Source organism: Nelusetta ayraudi, unplaced genomic scaffold (genome assembly GCF_046127955.1).
Source record: "Nelusetta ayraudi isolate G7.1 ecotype Tasmania unplaced genomic scaffold, CSIRO-AGI_Nayr_v1 ptg000058l, whole genome shotgun sequence".
NCBI lineage: Eukaryota > Metazoa > Chordata > Actinopteri > Tetraodontiformes > Monacanthidae > Nelusetta > Nelusetta ayraudi.
In genome coordinates this window covers 2,066,839-2,085,674 of record NW_027466108.1, presented here as the reverse complement: position 1 = coordinate 2,085,674, position 18,836 = coordinate 2,066,839, and the positions used below count along the sequence as shown (strand labels likewise).

The following is an 18,836-nucleotide window of genomic DNA, read 5'->3' as shown; positions in this document are numbered from 1 at the left end:
CTCTCACAAATTCAGATGGACTTTGCTGGAAGATAGTGATGCTGAGAGATCCTTCACCCTCGCCGTTTGTTTTGTTTTTTATCACATGACATTTGCTATCATTTTACTCCAGCTTAACCCTTTATTCTGGCCATCCATCTTCATACAAACATGGTTAGAATTAAGCTGAATCCGCATTTCAGTAGCCTTCATTTTCTGTTGTGCGTTTCGCCATCGACGATCAACATAGGCGCACTGACTGCATGGTAAGCGGTGTTAAAATCCCTCCAAGGACTGAAGCTCACTGAGACAGTTGTTTGAAGTCACAGCCTAAATTATTGATAGAACCATTAAAGATGTGAAAGACAAGTGGAAAGAAACAGTTCAAACTGACTGGGTCAGAAATGTAGAAGTTTAACAAATTCCAAAATGTGTATCAATTTCCCCCCCCCCGTAAAAAAGGTATTTCAATATAATAACGTTGTACAGTCAATTTGACATGTGTCGCCATCACCTCTTAAACTAAAAGACTGATTGTACAGAAAAAACATGTGATCAAATGCATAGAGTGTCTTTACTTTCTATTTTGACCCACATTTTGGCCGATGAACGAAAGGTGGAAAGATCCTAAAATGACTCTTTTTGTATCTAGAAGTGAAAATCCCTTTTTCCCCCCCCGGTTACTCTCTGTGCGCATAGATAGATGGTGTGATAGCACACAGCACGGTGGATAAACAAAGCCAACGTGAGGGAGCTCAGACTCACAATGGATGATACATCACTGCCATGCTCCATGCAGGAAGGGACAGATGTTAAGTCACGATAATGATCATAGTGTGTCACCAACAGACATTCATCATCAAACAGATAAATCAACCATATCAGTGAGTCTTGGTATTAAAAATGGTGTTGAAACTACGTAATTGTTTAGTGACTCGACAAAGGATGATAAAAAAAAAAGAATCAAGCAATCTCATTTGAACATTAAATAATTTAGATATTTCCTTCAAAAAAGTAGTGTCATCACAAAAACTATAAATTATCAATGTTTTTCTTTTACTTCCACAAAAATGCACTTGTTCATTCTATTAAATAACCACTGAGAAACACTAACAGGCGGTGGGTGATCGCCAGCCGTTTTGCCGTTAGCGTCCTTGGCGAGGGTGGAAAGAAAGAAACGGTGAAGTGCTCAGCGTTGCTCTCACAGTGCGGAAGTGCTCACAGTCAAATCTCCGTGGCGATCACGTCGTCGTACGTCTGTAAACCTGAGCCGTAGTTGATGTCCATGGCCAGCTCCGTGCGGCTCTCCAGCTCGGCCGTGAGCTCCTTCAGGATCCTCTCCAGGTCCTGGTTCTTCCGGTGCATCTGCAGGTAGTTGACCTGGAGCTGCTTCTGGTACTTGATGACCCTGCCCTTCTCCTTGTTCCACGTCTGCCGCTCCCGCTCAAAGCTACTGGCCAGCTTCTCCTGGGCCTCCTTCTCCTCCCGGAGCTGCTGCTTCAGTCTCTCCACTTCCTTCTGGAGTGATTCCGTGCACGCAGTTTCGCTATTCTCCTCCTCCTCTTTCTTCTCCTGGTGCTGTGTGGAGGAGTCGGAGCTTGGCACTGGTTTCTCCGAAACTTGAGTCTGGCCGGTGGCTTCAAGTTTCAAACGGTGCTGCAGCCTCTGTTCTTTGGCCTTGGCCAGATCCTGCTTCATTCCTTGGATGTCTGTCTCCAGTTTGCTGACTTTCTCCCGAAGCAAGTCCGCCTCATTCTTCTTGCGCTGAAGTTCATTCTGGCACACCTGTGTTTAAAATAGTCAGACATCAATTATGGTGACAATAATATCACTCCAAGGACACTAATGGGTTTCTTCAATCGTGACTGACATCAGGGTTTGTCTGATTTTTGCATTGCAGTTGCGGCTCAAGTGTTCCTGTTGTGTATTGTTGTGATGTCTCTTTGATAATAGCTAAAGAATGAAGGCAGGACATTATCCTAATTTACATTGTACAACACTCACTTGTTGCCAAATAGAAAAGAAGCCTGTGTGAATATTGAGAAGATACAAAAACAGACGTGATGAGGGAGGAAGCAGATTGAACTTGTTTGAATGTGTTTCTTTTTTATTGACAGTTGATTTATAAGTGAATCACGGCCTTTCCCATGAAATCTCCTAAAGAAGTATCTCGCCTCTCAAGCTCACACCATTCTTATTTTTCATCAAATATAAAATTTATTTACGTAAGCATGTAAGTATAGCGGCAAGATATTTTGAGTCTCAGGGTCGAATTTTGAAGTTAAGGTAAAAATTTCATATCTCCGTCCAAATCAAACCCACTCATGTCCACTAATGAAGGAAACAACCTAATGTTTTGCCCAATATGTGACAAAAAATGTGTTAGCTCAATGCATTTATTTATTGTCTGCCTGTCAGATCACTCCAAGGTTATACTTTTAAACATCAATGCACAGGTTTATTATTGGGAAATTTTCAGGTGATGAGCTTCAGTCCTGCTTCTTCGCAGGACTTATGAGATGCTTTTCAGCGCTTCTGCCCGTGGAGCCCTGGAGCTAAAGAGAGCGCTGAAGTTCAGGGACAACACAGTGGTTCGGTTTGGATAAGTGAATGCAATTAATGCCTGTGACCTTCCAAATGTCAGTCATAGAATAAAAGGCCGCCCGCGTCAAGTCCTCTCATCTACACTGACAAGACATCGCGGAGGCCTCGGTCAGCGCGGAGAGCCAGGAGGTAAAAGCGTCCATCCTTCTGGCCGGCATGCGTGGGCCGGTTGCCCACAAATCACCATTTAAGTGCCTTTGTGCGACGCGTCGCCCCGTGCGGGTTCGCAGAGCGGACTGACCTCGGCCTCGATGGTGCGGGAATGCAGCTTGTCGGCGTGCTCCCGGCTCTGCTTCTCCAGCAGCTCCGTCCTCGCCGCGTTCTCCTTCAGCGAAGCCTTGAGGCTGACGATCTCGCCCAGCTTGTGGCTGACGTCTGCCTGGCAGTCCCTCAGCTGCTGCTTCAGCAGCGAGATCTCGCCCGTCTTCTGGCACACCTACGTTTGGACGAAGGCAATCATGAAGATGGAGGGACAAATGCTTGGCGTGCGTGACGCGCCCGCCGTTTCCTTTTCATTTTTCTTTTGGCGGTAATTACTGCCTCTTCAGTTAGCTTACTTTGCAATTGTTCAATTTCCAGCACGTCTGCATCTCGCGGCCAATCCAATTTGTTGTGTCAATAAAGTAAAGCAAAGTCTTCTCGCATTAGTTTGTACGGTGATGGAACGTTTTTGGACGGCTCATGCTTTGGTGATATATTGCAATTGGAATCAGCCTTCAGTCTCCGAGTGCCATTTCTTTTGGTACAGTCAGCCACATTGACCCACGTGCTCCCCTCTGCACCTGCACTGCTCAAAACTGGCTGTTTCAGCAGGATAATGCCCCCCTTGCCACACATCCAGGCCAAATACAAGAATCTAGTTTTGTTATTTCCCCCCCCTTGTTAACACTAAACGGCTAAACATTTGCTTTCATTGGTATTTATGTGATGCAGCCACGCTTTCTGCATAAAAGATTATTTAAAAAAAACATTTATTTGTTTAAAATAAATTAGCCTCTTTATATTGTTATGAGCACTTGGTATTTTTGTGGCTACGAAACAACAGAAGCTCTAAGATTAGGTTCAGCCCTTTTATTTACCCCTTTAGGATAATCCTGCTCTCTTCTTTCCAGTTGCTCATTTTTACTTGGCAATGTGACTCAACAAATGGCAGAAAAATCCAAAGATTATGAGCTAAATTCTACTGATCCGAGCTGCGACCGCTTCATGTTGCACAGGATTTGAATTTTCTTTTGTTGATATGAAGAATTCCATGCTGATGTAGAACATGCCAGAAAGGCAGACAGTCCTTTCTCTGATTCAAGGAAAATTCTCTTTTACTAAGATATAATACTGATATGAAAAGAGTTTTTTTTTTCCTTTTTATCATGAAATGTGATGGAACAACATCATTTTTCAGTAGGTGGAGAATGAATGTGTCTCATCTTTGAGGACTCACCTCCCATTGGGTCTCCTCAAGTGTGGGAGCCAGATGCGTTTTCTCCGTCTCGTAAGACTTCAGTCTGAGCTCGACGAGACCCTTCTCTCGGCTGAGCTTGCAGACGTCCTCCTGGAGCCTCTCGTTCTCCGCCTGCGCAAACATTGTTTTCTTCATTAAGAATGCACGGTTTAAAAGACAGCAACAAGTTTGGGCCGTCTGCTTTCGGTTCTCCGCATCTCCTCTGGAATTGGAAGAGGATTGCTGGTGCGACGCGGAGACGCGGGGGGGAGTCGCACTGACCTGGAGTTGCCTGACCTGCAGCTGCAGCGCTTGTTGGGCTTTGGCTGCCATCTGCGAGGCTTGACGCAACTTGGTGGAGCATCTCTGCTTCAGGCCCTCCATCTCCTCAGTGCAGTACCGCTGCCTGTCGTCGAACAGCTGGCAGGTCTCTGCCTCCTTGTCCTCGAAGCTCACCTGTCGCATTTGCCAAAATGGCCTGGTTAGAACCCGTGGACCAGTTGCGCTGCTCGTGAGGCGGTTACTTAAGAACAGTAAAAAAAAAAAAAAAAACGTTTCCACACCTGTAGCTCCTGCAGCTCAGTCTCTCGCTCCAGCAGCCTTTGCTCCAGGTGCTCGATCAGCGACTCGTCGGTGGTAATGGGGGAGCGAATCCCGCCCGAGGACTCGGAGAGGAGGCTCACTGGCTCGTCGGCAGAGAGCCGCGAGACTTCCTCGTTTGCTTTGCTGCCGCTCAAGTCCGACTTGTAGCTGCAGTCGAGGTTGCTGCCATTCCCTCTGGCCCACGCAGGGAGGCAGGGCCTCGCCCCCTTGGTCAGGCTGCTCGGCGCAGCCGCGCTGCTATCGCTTTGGCCGACAGGGCCCGTGGAAGCACTTAGGCTGCCGCTGGTGCTGTGGGTGGGCAGGCTAGACATGGAGTTACGTCCCGAGTCTGACAGCGTGCCTGAAAAGGGAGAAGCGACGCCGCCTTTATTTAGTTGGCCACGATTCTGCCGTTGGAGACAAACCTGGGCACCTTTGAATCAATAAAATACAAAAAAAAAAAAGGACAAATCGATGAAAGACCTGAGAAGGTATCGAGCTTGTGTCTTTTGTCTGGATTCCTGGCTTTCTCCAAGGGACAGAGGATCCGGTCCAGGCTGTTGTGACCCGTCTCTGTGGACAGTGCACTCCGGGGAGCCACGGGCTTAAAGGCAGCAGAACGGACCAGTGACTTCTCAGCAGAGGTCTGAAGAAGTGAGAAGACACAGTCAGGAGTGTTCCCCCCCAAAAATAAAACAAAAATAGAATAATATTCTATTTAGCGGCTCATCCTCGCTGGCAGTGCGGCCCAAAGCCAGTCCTCTCGTTCGGCGGGGAAACCGAGCTGCCATCGCCGGGGACGCGGTGACAAACTCTGACATAGTCGACTTCCAGATTTCACAGAGAAAAAAACCCAAACATTTGCCCCCTGCTAGAAGTCTGTGAAAATGAGACGAACGCACGTACCGACTCCCCCCTCCCCACCCCACCACCACCCTGCAATCATGTCTTTTCATATTAGAAATGGAAGCGGTGGAGCGTGCAGGATATAGCTTTGCTGCGAGCTGGCTTTAATAAATGCGACACGGCAGTAGCTGCAAGTAAAACTCACAGGATTGTCAGATGTGGGGGAGAAAACTGGTTTTCACCGATGAACTTGCACCGGCCACATCGCGCTGCATCCGTGCAGGCCGGCCAACAGCGGCACTCGCCCCGCTCCACCTCGCCTCCTTTCTGTCCTCCTCCCTCCCCTCTCCGCACCTCCCCCCCTCCTCTCTCGCCACCTCCCTCCCCGCATGCTGTCTGCAGCAAGATGAATAGCTCTGCTCTGTGATATTAATAATATGAGCCACTGCTGAAGTGTAAAAAGGTAAAGCTTGTGAGCTCAGCATTCCTTCTCACTGACTTCATGCCCGGGACGACGTCCCTCATTCTCCCCCTCCTCCTTCTCCCTCTTCCTCACCCTGATCTCTCATTCTTTTCTCACCGCCTCCCGAGCTTCTCCCTGTTCGTCTCCTTTCTTCCTCCCCTGGCCATGTTTAATAAAGACCTATTCAAGGGGTCTCAGTCTGCGCCTATGCATTCTAGCTGCATAAAAAGACTTTGCTCAGAGATCAAGGCATTCTGAGGTCATTTTTTACCGGGGAGGTGGTGGCGGCGGAATTTAATAATCTCGGAGAGTTCAACGCAGGCTACGAGCAGTAGCTGCAATCAATTAAACTCACAGAGTTTGCGAGTCTCGTCTGCAGCACTTTCTTTTCAGTCAGTTGCAGTTATGCTGCATAAATTCATAATGGGCCGCGAGAATTACAACGGCCACCGCTGCAGTCGAGTAAAGCGCAGAGACGTTTCACTGCATGAGGCTCTGAAAAGTAATGTCTCGAGGAACTTGTGTCTTATAATCTTTGTATATATGTAAGTTTACTCGCACGGCAGGCCACCATAGCTGCAGTGGCAGAGGTGGCAAAAGTGTTCACGTTCTGTACATTAAAGTGAAAATATGGATACTTGTGTAAAAATAAATGTCTGGTAAAAATACTGATTCAACTTCTTCACTACACAAGTAAAAAAGTACAGTTTATGGAATGTACAAGTAAAGGTGGTTTTTTTCATTGATTAAACTACATTTGTTGATAATTTTGCAAAACTGAAAAAGTTGTGACAGAATAGTCTATACTGAATTGAGGTATTTTTCTCTGAACTGAAAACATACTGAACAGCGACCATGAAGCCGAGGGACTCTAAAATAATCTCCCTCTAAAGTAAATTTTCACACTTAAATACACATTAAATAACAGCAAGTATAATAAATAATATGTTAATTACTTTGAATAAAGTGAATTATTCTTTGATAAGAATGTCTTTTAAATACAAAAAGCATTTAAAAACATAAAGCATGTTTTGCAAATATAAGAAGTAGAAAGTACAGATGTACAAATGTAGGGAGTGAAAGTAAAAAGCTGTCAAGCAAATAAAGTTCCAGGTTGCTAGCTTTTCAAGTGTCAAATCCTATGCTTGGTGGCCCTGTGTTCAGTTTAGAATTTATTTTACATCCATCCATTAATCCATCAATTTTCTATCACCACTTCTGCACTGGTTGCAGGGGTGCAGGAACCCACCGCAGCTGTCTTGTGGCAGAGGTAGAGTTACACCCTGGACGAGTCACAAGTTTGCACTCGTGCTCACACCTACAGACTCTTCAGTGTTGTCAAGAAGAAAGAGAATCTTCGTACCATCTCGGTCTTTTTCCCAGGCATCAGCAGCAATGTAGGCTGCAGTCGGCCTTCCGACTCCCCCTCTCTCCTCTTTCCAGCGAGGTGACCCTCCATCGACTGGGCTCTGGGGTACACTGACCGCGGTTTATGGCTCACCTGAAATGAAGTGAGACACTTTTGTAAACTGCATTGTTTTGATTCAATTGAACGGCCTCGCTGGAGTGCAACGTTTCCTTACTTTAATGTAAAAAAAATCTTCACTCCGTCCCGACCTGGAGTGGGACAGGCGCTTGGAGGGCTGCGCGTTGGAGGAGAAGCTGCACTTGAGCAAGCTGTCGAGGCTGCAGCCTCCGCTCTTCCTCTGAGACGTTTTGCCCTTCTTCACCCTGTAGTCAGGCGGCGGGCACTGGTTGCTGTTGAGGCTGTCGCCGCTGATGAGGCTACTGACACTACCCATGGTCCTGAAGGCATAGGTGAGCAGAGCCAAAGACACAACTCATGACCTTAGGGGAGTGCAGTCGGCGGCTTCATCTGCGGGAAAAGTAAAGAGATGACAAGCGTTAAAAGGCAAAAATCACTCAATCAAATTGGCTGACTCTCTGACGTGATCATGATCCTGCTCTGCGAGTCACTAAAAACTCTATTAATGACATGCAGAGCAGGTCTAGCAGCGATGGCCCACGATAGCTCCCACGAGCTAGCGCACGGTGATAGGGGTGAAGCCGAAGTGGCTTTTATGCAGAAAAGCACAGAGCAGGCTGCTTCCCATCTGTCTTGGCTTCACACAGAGAATACTGATGACCGCTGCCAAAACTGACAATATCTTTTGAAAGAATGGCGCAACTCTTTAAGCTCTTCATTGTTTTGTGAGTTGATTTTTTTTTTTTTGAGGGTTCAGTTCATTGTTCTCTCTGCTTTGAGGAGCCCGTATTAAAGCAGGTGTGCTAACAGTTGCAAAACAAACAAAGTGGGTAAAAAAAAGAAAGAAAAAAAAGGTCCATCATGGCTCTCCGCCTGGCTTTGTGTGCCAAGATTTATTGCTCGGCCGTTGGACTTGACAAATAACCCGTTGGGCGCCCTTCCTCTAAACAAACGGGCAATTAAACTACTCACTTCCCACTCGACACTTCGCCCCTGCTGCCTTCCGAGCGACGCGATGCATCACCTTATCGTTCCCATTTGCGCTGGAACACGGCAACGGACGTGGGCCAAAACAGACAAATGAGAGTTTGATTGCCCTAATTGCCGAAAACTGTGACTGCGATGTAAAGTCTGCGTGCGCTCGCAGAGCAATTTACCTCGTGACGGTGGGGCACGAGGACGCATCACTCTCATTACAGCGAGGCTCATCTGCCTTCCCAAGACAACCAGACCCCAGGTGTCGCCGGTCGTGATCTCCGACCCACAGGGGAAAAGCAGTCAGAGCAGTGGGAGGGGGGGTCGGTGGGGTCGGAGGGCGGGGTGCAGAGATTCACGCTGGCTGATCAGGGCCGCCGCGACCCCAGCCACCTGGCTCTCAGCGCTGCCGTCACCACAGCGAGCACAACCTCCTCGGTTTACATTTCCACGTGGCTCCGGACTCATTCATAATTACCGGCTGCGTGGAGACTCCCGCTAGGACGCGCCGGGCCGTCACTGTCATTTTCCTGAGGTGTTTTGACAGGCGCGCTCGGAGAGGAGCAGCTTTGAATAAAAGCGGGAGCGCTGATCAAGGCTGTCACTTCTCATCGCCCGGGAAACAATGATAACCCGGATGAGACGCGCGGAATGGATGTTTCACAATGAGGGGAATAATGGGCACATCAGAGCCTGGCAGCGTGTAAGACAGGAGGAGCAGCTTCTCCAGCCGTCTCAGCGTCTCACAGAGTCGATTTTAAAGGTTAGAGGGAGTGAAAGTGAGAGACAAATTGAGAAAAACAAAACAAAACAGCAACTCTGTGGGATTTTATAGCATAAACCCCCACGTGCCTGCACAGCCGAAACCAGCAAAGTTTCAGACTCTGTCAGCAACGTAAAACAGGCATTAAATAGCAGCGACATTGAGTAAGGTGATGTTAAACCTGCACCTGCAGCCGCTCAGATGAAGCAGTCCCCCGCTGGCGCCGATGTCAACACTCTCTGAAACGCCTTCTGAAGTGGCCCATCTAGACTCCTGCCTTCGCCACTCGCTCTCAGATATCAGCATCTGCCTGTGACTTGAGGTCTAAAATAACGAGACAATAGATTTTACTTACTGCCAGGTCAAACTAAGAATCCGTCTGCTTCAAGGGCCCCTGCAGAGTCGTCCATCCGGCGCCGAAGAAACGGGTCAGGCAGACGTGTGCAGGTGTGCACGTGTATATGTGCATGTGTGTGTGTGTGTGTGTGTGTGTATACGCCCTCGAATGAACCTGCAGCAACAGCAAACCTCACGCTTTGAGTGCAGGCAGGAGGGTTCGCTAACTGTCCTGCAGAAAGTGGGCGGGTCCTCTGCTACCCTCCTAGTCGGGCCAGGCCCAGCTTTGCATTATAACTGACATGTAAATTCATTTGTGTGTGTGTGTGTGTGTGTGTGTGTGTGTTTCGGGAGCCCCTCCCTCCCCTTCCCCCAGGGGAGCCAGTGTCGAACATGTGCTGCCGCCGAGCAGGCGTGTGCCGCTCAAGTGATTAACTCGGGGCCTTCACAAAAGATCCCCGACAGCCGCCCCTCCCCCCACGGCGTGTGCCCCCGTGCGCACCCCATCACCCCTCCCTTCCACTCTCTCCCCTCTATCACCGTCCATTTGTGCATCAATCCAGTGTGTGATAACCATCCCCCCCCCCCCAGACCCCCCCCATAAATCCCTCTGGCTGCCCCCGCACCCACCCTGAACAAACAACACTTCATGTGGAGAAAAAGAAGAAGGAGAAGAAGAGGGAGGGAAAAGAAAAGCTTCAGACTCACTCTTTTCTTTTCACTCTTTGTCTGCTGGAGTGTGCCACCGCTCTTTGTGTGGACTACCCGCGTGCCAGTTGATGTATTCTCCCCCCCCCCCGCCCGCCAAACAGCCCAGGACCATATTTGAGCGTTAAATAAATGACTAGTCCTCACAATGAGAGGGGCTGGAGAGCCTCAGTTTCATTGTGATTTACCACCTCAGACTCACACAGACTCGAAAAGCAATACGCGCTTGTCTGTCGCGCACGAGGCCCGTTGCTGCAGCGCGACTCTCTCCGAAGGCGACGGGCCGTTCAGCACCCCGCGGAGCGCGCGCTGTTGACAAAACGCCTGGCGGATGAAATACAATCGCGCGGAGCGACGGGGAAATATACGAGGGCTGCCGCGTCGCAAATGAAGAAACAACGATGACAGACGAGACGTGGGGGCCCCGAGCTCCGCTGCAGACAAAAACAAGTGTTAAATCTTACAGCCGGCTTTTGTCGCAAAGGTGTAGAGTCTCGAGAGAGTGAGGGAAAGACAGAGAGAGATGGGGGGGGGGGGGGGGGGGGGGGGGATATACAGCCACTGGCACAATGCGATTAACATGTAAAACTCAATAAAGATGTGGGCCTTTTTTAGAGGAACTAACTGCGAGGCAGCTTCTGTGATCCTTCACAAAGAGCCGGCAGGATTTCAGCGCAGTTTACCCCGTGTTACATCACGCCGCTGCAGACCTTTCCCACAGTCGCTCCGACCCCCGGTGGGTGGAACAACGTTACATTAGATCTTCCTCAGCAGCACGGCTCACTGGCATCGTTCCCTGATTAGTCCTCCTCCTCCTCCTCCTCCTCCTCCGACCCCCCCCCCGGGCCTGTCTGCCCATGACCACTGATCCTGCTGCTTCACTTTTTATGCTCTCATTTACTCGCCGGAGTGGAGAAATAAAAAGTAAAGAAGTAAAAAAGAAAGTTTCATCCCACGTGATGCAAAGGTTTGGGGTTATTTGGTTTGCTCAGGTTTTTGCTACACAGTTGTCAAGCAGTGCAGGGCTCTTAGAGGCAGTTGTGAGTGAGTGTGTGTGTGTGTGTGTGTGTGTGTGTGTGTGTGTGTGTGTGTGTGCATTCATACATTTAATCTCATATCTGATTGGCTACACATTTAGTCTGTGTTTGCACAAAGGAGTGTGTTTGTGTGCAGGGTGGAGGTGGTGGTGGTGGTGGGTGTTCAGGGTGGGGGGGGGGGGTGGGGGGGTATCATCCCCAGCTTGCGGGGTCCAGCTGACCTGCCTTGTCCCCGCCGCGCGAGATCAGTTGACAATACACCCCGCCCACACACACCCTTTACACACACACACACACACACACACACACACACACGCACACACACACACACTGAGCAGCATGGCCAATCCATTATCACAGCCAGTGGAAGGCAGCAGTGTGCTAGAAAGGCTGAAGGATTTATACCTGTGTCCCACTGACCATGCATGTGAGCCCCCTACTCCCTCACTGTACCCCCCCCCCCCAGCCAGATGGCATCACTTTTAATTCTCACTGTGTCTATGGTAATTTCTAACAGATGCACTTGTAATCTATCTAGTTCAGTGTGTCTGTTTTTTTTTTTTTTTATAGGTCAGACACACTGAGCTTATTGTTCTTTGTTTGCGTGCTCCGACTTAAGCGCACGGCTCGTTCGGTGCTTAGCATTTTTTAGCATCCACCTGCTAAAAGATTCTCCTACTCTTTTCGTGCTTTTCACACTTTAGAAGTCCCACGCAACACTCATTATTTGATCCTTAAAAAAACCTTTCACAAATAAACAGAATATTCAGCCCTTAGTTTACATCCCTGTTCAAAAACACCAGCTTTAGCTTCCTGCTGTCAGTCAGGACTTTGTTCGAACAGAGCCGGATGGGGGTGTTGCCCTTAACCCGGGGGAGGTATTGGTGCCCTTTGTGACATCAGACAGCACTAATTGTCAGAACCGCATCCCAGTGGAGCATATCAAAGAAAGTGAATGATGGAATATTCTCAAATCTTGGTACTTTGTTATTAGCGTCCTAGCATATTACCAGTAAAAACATTGACGAAGTCAGATAATGAATGGGTTGAATTGATCTTTTCAATGAAACAAGTTTAAAGGTTTGTTCATGTGTTGTCAAGTTTCACTTCTTCTCGACACACGTACCCTCTCCAGAGTTGCCAATGTAGCCTAATGCTACATTAGCTAATGTAGCATGTCTTTGACGTCTCTTTTTTAACGTCACACCTGCAAGCTGCAAGCTATTGACACACAATGAAAGCTCAAGCTAAAAGCTACAGATTACCTTTATGATCTCTAACCCAACGGCCAGAGCTTTCCTTTTCAAAATGCCCAGTTTTCTCTTTCCTCAGATCTTCCTGCAATGTGAACACATTTCTCAGGCCGCGAACGTCTCTGACGAGCGGAACAGCCTGTTGTTGACCCGAGGAGCAGCCTCCTTTGCCGCTCACAGTTGTGTGTTTGCGAGCGCCGGAGGATGCGACTCGACTTCAAAGTCTTAACGCTTGAAGCAACCCGAGGAGGACCAAAGGAGCAACGCCGATGACGCCACTTCCACAGCATCCACACGGGCCGGCTTGAGATGGCGTTGACGTCATAGGCAGCGCACGCCGCTGTGCTGTGCTCCCCATAGGAAAACATTGAAAAAAAGATGAGATACAATTTTTCAAAGCAGTGATGCGCACAAGTATATATATTTTTGATATCCCCGGCAGTGATGCTGTTTAAAGGCCTTCCAGAGAGCCTCAGAAAAAGCCAGCCGGCCGCTGAAATGAATAAAGATCTCCTTTAATCCTGCAGGAGTCGTCAGTCTAAATCAATCCGCATTATTCTCATCGACCCCTCTAATTGCGCGCCGAAACATATTGCTCCCGGTGTGATGTAACGCATTAGATAAGTGGGATCGATCCGGCGATCGCTCGAGCCCGGCAACTGATGATTCACGTGTAATGAAGCAGGCATTTCCTATCATCCCCGGCCGTGACACGGTCCAAATAAAAGGCACAAATTGGAGCAGGGAGACGGAGGAAAGGGCTCGCACGTGACCGCTGAGAGCGGCGGGTGGAGGCGGGGGAATGCACAAAGTTAGCCTCTCAGTCTCTACTGTGGTCATTCCGCGCGCTTGGCACACGCGCACACACACACACACACACACACACACACACGCACACACACACACACACACACACACACACACACACACACACACGCGCACACACACACACACACACACACACACGCACTTCTGCATCTTGCGTCTTACTCACTGCTTGCCGGGCCGCGCGGATGAGTAATGTGGCCTCCAGCAAAACATCAACTGGGAATGAAGTGTACACTACAGACAGCCATCTATCTTTCACATTCACTGCTAACCCATCCATCTACTGACCGAGCGTGCACACACACACAGTATACAGGCACGGGGCCCGAGCGCATGCACACACAAGGCATGCACAGCCTCCAATAGGAACTAATTGAGTAATTCTTTTTGTGCATTGTAAAGGAGATAAAGCATGAATGGGGCTTCAGTGGTGAAGAGCAGAGTACCAGACACTCATTAGCGCCCAGTAAGGAGATGGAGTGCCAGGCACGGATGCTGCATGGGCAAAGACATCGAAGGAAATAAGTAGGGAAAGGCAAAAATCGTGTGAGAGGGAGATTGCTATTGTGTTTGTATGGCTGACGTTGAGTTGTCACTGGTGACTGTGGTATTGCCCAGCAGGCAGCTGGTGTCACCTCTCTTCAAAGGCATACAAAGGCAAAAAATAAAATGAAATAAAACATGATCTGGATCAAATATTCATCACTTGTTCATTTTGCCTTATTATTTTTTAAAGAGTTGAAGCTGCGAGGTCAGCATCCCTCACGCTTTGTTGTGATGGTGAATGAACCGGTGCTCAGGTGACGCCGAGACAAGACACCGGGTCAGGACGACTAAAGAGTGAACGACTCAACAGCAAAGCCTCCCTTTGGCCTCGCACACTCAGGTTGCCTGAACTGCCTACTGCGCTCGCGTAGCGGGGCCGACCGCCGCTTCCAGCGCTACTACAGGCATTTGCATAACCTTGGCAGCTGGAGCATAGCGGGAAATGTATTTTTAATGGAGTCTAAATGGGAGCCTTTAGTTCTGCAACAAGGACGGTAATTGATTCTCATGAATTTAAAGAGTCCTAAAATTAAACTTCTGAAATTATCCTTTATGTCCCGTCACCGAGGCCCTACACACGAGATTGATTATTTCCTCCGACTGGCACCATGTCCCCTCACTTTTATGTACTGCGACTGGACCGACTGAGTGGCCTGGACTGTGTCCAGAAACAGTTTTTAAAGGAGTTGTATGCAGCTTTAGTCAGATAGGGCAGATCGCAAGGCCACTCTTTAGTGATGAAATATTTACTCCAAAGGCTTTTATCCCCTTCTATAAACAGCACAACTGGGCGTTGTGACCGGTAGAAAAAATATTTTTAGCCTTCGGAGGTTCTCGCCCAACCCATTAACGAGCAGTGTTCACCTTCTCTTTTGCCTTGACTTCTTACGGAGAGACTTTGGCTTTTTTGGTGCGATGTGATGGTTCGGCTCCATAGTTACAAGATGACAACCACTCACAACCAAACACAATTGGCTTAATGCCTCAGTGTTGTTATGGTTGTTATTGCTGGACTTGTTGCCATACCCTGTTCCTGTGGCGTTCTGTCCCACTGTCTCATTGCTGTATGTATTGTATCGTTGTAGAAGCACTCTTGCTAATCAGTGCCCCCTTAACCTGTACGCTGGTGCAAAATTACAATTCTTAGTGTATTAATATGTTGTCTCTCCCAAATAAACAAATGCATTAAATGAATTTGTGTCATAATAAAGCTGGTTGCTGTTGACAAACTGCACTGACAGCACTTTAAATAGGCAGCTATTTAAAGTGCTAGGTAGCGATCATATCAGGTAGCTCCATTGTCATGATTACAGTGTTTTCAGTAAGGGTTTTAGTTTAAAACTACACTGATGTCAATATATATATATACATATATATATATATATATATATATATGTATATATATATATATATATATATATATATATGTATATATATATATATATATATATATATATATATATGTATATATGTATATACTTTCGAGACTTTCATTTGATCTATGCTGTGGGATGACACGCATAGGTAGGAGGAAAAGAATGAGGCCTGCACTGGCACAGGGGCCCATTGACCCTGCAAGCTGAAGACTTAGTGATAAGGTTGTCATTCTGGATCATAACCATCCTCCCGTCCTCCTAATCTGCCGGGGCTCCGTTTGTGTGTGTGTGTGTGTATGTGTGTGTGTGTTAAGATGGTGTAATGTGGGAGTGAAAGAAGACACAATGAGCTCACTTTCAGGGGTCTGTATCTAAAAGAGCAGGGAAATATGCTGCGGGCGATACCTGTGCTCAGCTTCAGAATAAAAGCCCCCTGACCTTGTAATGCTGAATCGCTCATTGTGAGAAGACCCGGCACAGCTCTCTCATACAATTTTGGGATGCAGGCAGACAAGAAGTCACGGCCGATTCCTGCCTGCCGTGCGCACACGCTCATCCTATCCGTGTGCGTCCATGGCACGCTGCTCGCAGCGGAAGATCTCATATGAATCTTAACTGCAAAGTTGGCGGAGACTCTGAGCCTCGCTGGGATGTCAGGATGCTGCAGAGCCATCACTCACGAAAGTGTGCGGCATTTGGGTAACTGGGGCGGTTATTTAAAGCGTCTCCTTCAGCAGGTCGTGACGACTCCAGTGGTTTGTCACGCACCGCGGCGATGGACCCACACAGAGTGCAAAATGTGGAAGATGTATAATGAAACTTTGAGATGCACCCGCTTGGATATTTCTTGCCTTTGACATGAGACCTGCTGCCACTAATTCGAATCCATTCCGACACCCCACAATTACGATACTTCTCTCTCCTCCACCTGATGTGGAGTGCACAATAAATTACAGGAAGGAGCGGGACGGAGCGTGTCTGAACAGGTGCTGCTAACCACCGGTTCAACTTGTCACTGGAATAATACACAGTAATTCATGGACCCCACAAGTCCAAACACATTCATTACTGGACAAAGTTGCGAGCGTGCAAAACCCGGGTTGTGCAACGAGCAAATAGTTCCCCGGCACACACCTCTTCACCGCGTTTCTGCTAATTATACCGCAAAAGCGGTTGAGTATAAATTACTTCCAAGAACAGAAGGGTGGGGTGCATATCGATAACATTCATTCCCGTTGGGAACAACTTTTAACAACCAGCTCTTGTCCAACGCCTAAATTATTTGTCCCGAATTGCTGAGTATAGTGCAATATTTAGTCGAAAGCCCTCGCTGCTCACTGTTATCTCACCACTTTAAAAACAAGGGTTTCCTCAGTAATGGCAGTGCTACAAAGCAACAAGCATGACTGGCAACTTCTAGAGACTGGTGGAGGGGAGAAAAAAAAAAAAGAGGAGGATTTAATTCAGAGTTGGCCCGGCCTCACATGCAGATTCTCAGACTTTGAAATCATGGTAGCATATTTAAAGTAGCAAAAGACTTGGACTGCTCTCTGGCTTTGAAACTGGTGTTCACTTGGAATGCTTAAACGTGTAAATAAAGCACGATGCAGTGGAGGACCAAAAATTAACTATGTTTACACGTCAGTCCTTACTTAGTGCAAGTACAGCTTTAAAATAAGAAACCAAACAAACTCACTGCCAGACATCCAAATTGGTCCAACTTTGAAACGGCAGCCACTCGTGGCTCGTTCCCCTCTGAAGTTCGGCGGCTCGGAGCCCTGGCCGAGACTTAAACACGGCTTGGCCTCTGCCACAAGCAGCTGCTACTTTTCTTAAAGTCGAGCTTACCTTCATTAGAGCCTTCCTGCCCCCGCGGTCCCAGCGGTTGCTGCTGCTGCTGGTGCTGCTGCTGGTGCTGCTGCTGCTGCTCCCCCCACCCACTCTGGGCTGGTGTGGATCACCGTGGGGACCAGACCACTTCCAGCCAGTCACTAGCTGGCACCGCTGGCGTGGTTGCTGATCTCTCTCTCTCTCTCTCTCTCTCTCTCTCCCTCTCTCTCTCTCTCTCTCTCTCTCCCTCTCTCTCTCTCCCTCTCCCTCTCTCCTCTTGGTCCTCCTCTTCCACACCTGCTGGTGCAATCACTCTATCCCATCTCCCACACGGAACAATGTCACATTCCTCCATGCACGAGCTCTCTCTCCCCTTCCTCCCTCACTCCCTCCCTCACTTCAACCGTGTATCCTTGTTGCCTCCCTCCTGAACTCCCTCCCACTCCCTCCGTTTACTCCGCTCATCCAGCGCCCTGCAGCCCTGCCGCCTTCCCGCTCTTCCCGCCTGCCTTATCAGCCGATGTTAAATCACCCTTCTATGCACTTTTACAAAAGGAAAAAAAAAAAGAGAGGAAAAAAATGCATTCAAACGTCACTCTTTTGCACTTTGCTTGTCTTCCCACTTTCGATTTTCCTGGCACCTTGCCGCTTGGTTCCGGCAGTGTTGATAAGTGAGTTGACTTGGAATGACGTGCCGGCGTGTACGACCCAACCGTGCCCGCCCACGGTACCCACGGGCCTCAGTGTGAGCGGCCTCAAAAAGTTTTAGACACCCAGGCAGCCCATTGAAACAAGAGGGTGGATGTAAAAACCTGCTGGCTGTGTCATGTGCGCTTTCATGTTCACCGACAAGTCAATCAGTAAGTGCTGCTGCTGCTGCTGCTGCTGCTGCTGCTGCTGGACTGCTGACTCATTTGTGCTGTTACGCACGCACATACATGCACACCCCCTGACACACACACACACAGAGGAAGCCAGAGGCAGATGCACTGTGCGTTGGTTTATTTATGTAACCGATGAGTTGAATAAATGATCAGGCTGCTGTTGCGCAGGTTACAACCCCACAGTGCGGTCTAAGCAGAATAAACCTCCCTCGTCCCTATCGCTCCGTCCCGCCTCTCTCTGTTTCTATACCACCCCCCCCCCCCCGCCACCCACCCCCCAACAGCCTTTGTCTGAATGTCTCTCTTGTTGTTGGTATCTTTTCCTTCCTCCCTACTTCCTCATCGCCTCCTCCCCCTTAATCCTTCGCTCCCAAACTTCGCCTGACAGCAGCTGCATCACAATGAGAGAGTATCAAAACCTCCAGTTCCTCTCGTATTTTTATTCAAGAAAAGAAAAAAAAAATAGAGTTTGAAGTCACTTTGTTGGACTTGAACACAAAAGTTCAGTATCCCCCTCACGCTGTCCAGGCACGTTTGGTGGAGATATAATTACAGACTTCGTTCAGGGGTTCCTGTTGTGCCAGTTAAAGTAATCATGGTGGTCGCGGGCAAATAACTTGTACAGTAGCCGCCTCCCATTTACAGCGGGAGTCAGTGCAATCGCAATGATGAGCCTGTGTAATGTCTTCAAATTTCCTTATACCACTCTTTCATTCATTCATTCATTCATTATATTTTCATCACATTTTGGCTGGGTTTAAACCAACGTGGCGACGTCGTTTTATGGCTTCAAATTTTAAATAACAGCAAAGAGCTCTTGAAATTATTTTTTACATGTATATCAGGCGACAAGAGTGTCTACTGAGAAATATATTGAAAAATGTGCATGTTTCTGTTTACAT

At 48.3% G+C, this 18,836-nt stretch overlaps 1 protein-coding gene and 1 long non-coding RNA gene across 3 annotated transcripts in view; one reads left to right on the top strand and one right to left on the bottom strand.

Annotated features, from left to right (window-relative positions):
* The window catches only part of LOC142896955 (uncharacterized), a 525,186-nt gene that overhangs the window by 251,413 nt on the left and 254,937 nt on the right, over positions 1-18,836 (top strand). The window lies entirely within an intron of this gene.
* On the bottom strand, positions 429-17,297 carry lzts1 (leucine zipper, putative tumor suppressor 1). Of its 2 annotated transcripts, none has more exons than XM_076039065.1 (9): positions 17,069-17,297; positions 7,496-7,788; positions 7,276-7,413; positions 5,087-5,249; positions 4,585-4,964; positions 4,304-4,477; positions 4,022-4,153; positions 2,825-3,019; positions 429-1,764 (listed from the first exon to the last, which is right to left on the bottom strand). In XM_076039065.1, exons 2-9 carry the CDS (start codon positions 7,712-7,714, stop codon positions 1,204-1,206), a joined length of 1,962 nt encoding a protein of 653 aa, XP_075895180.1. In that variant the 5' UTR covers positions 7,715-7,788; positions 17,069-17,297; the 3' UTR covers positions 429-1,203. The 2 variants fall into 2 exon arrangements, with proteins under 2 accessions (XP_075895180.1, XP_075895179.1); XM_076039064.1 differs by lacking the exon at positions 17,069-17,297 and adding an exon at positions 9,492-9,797.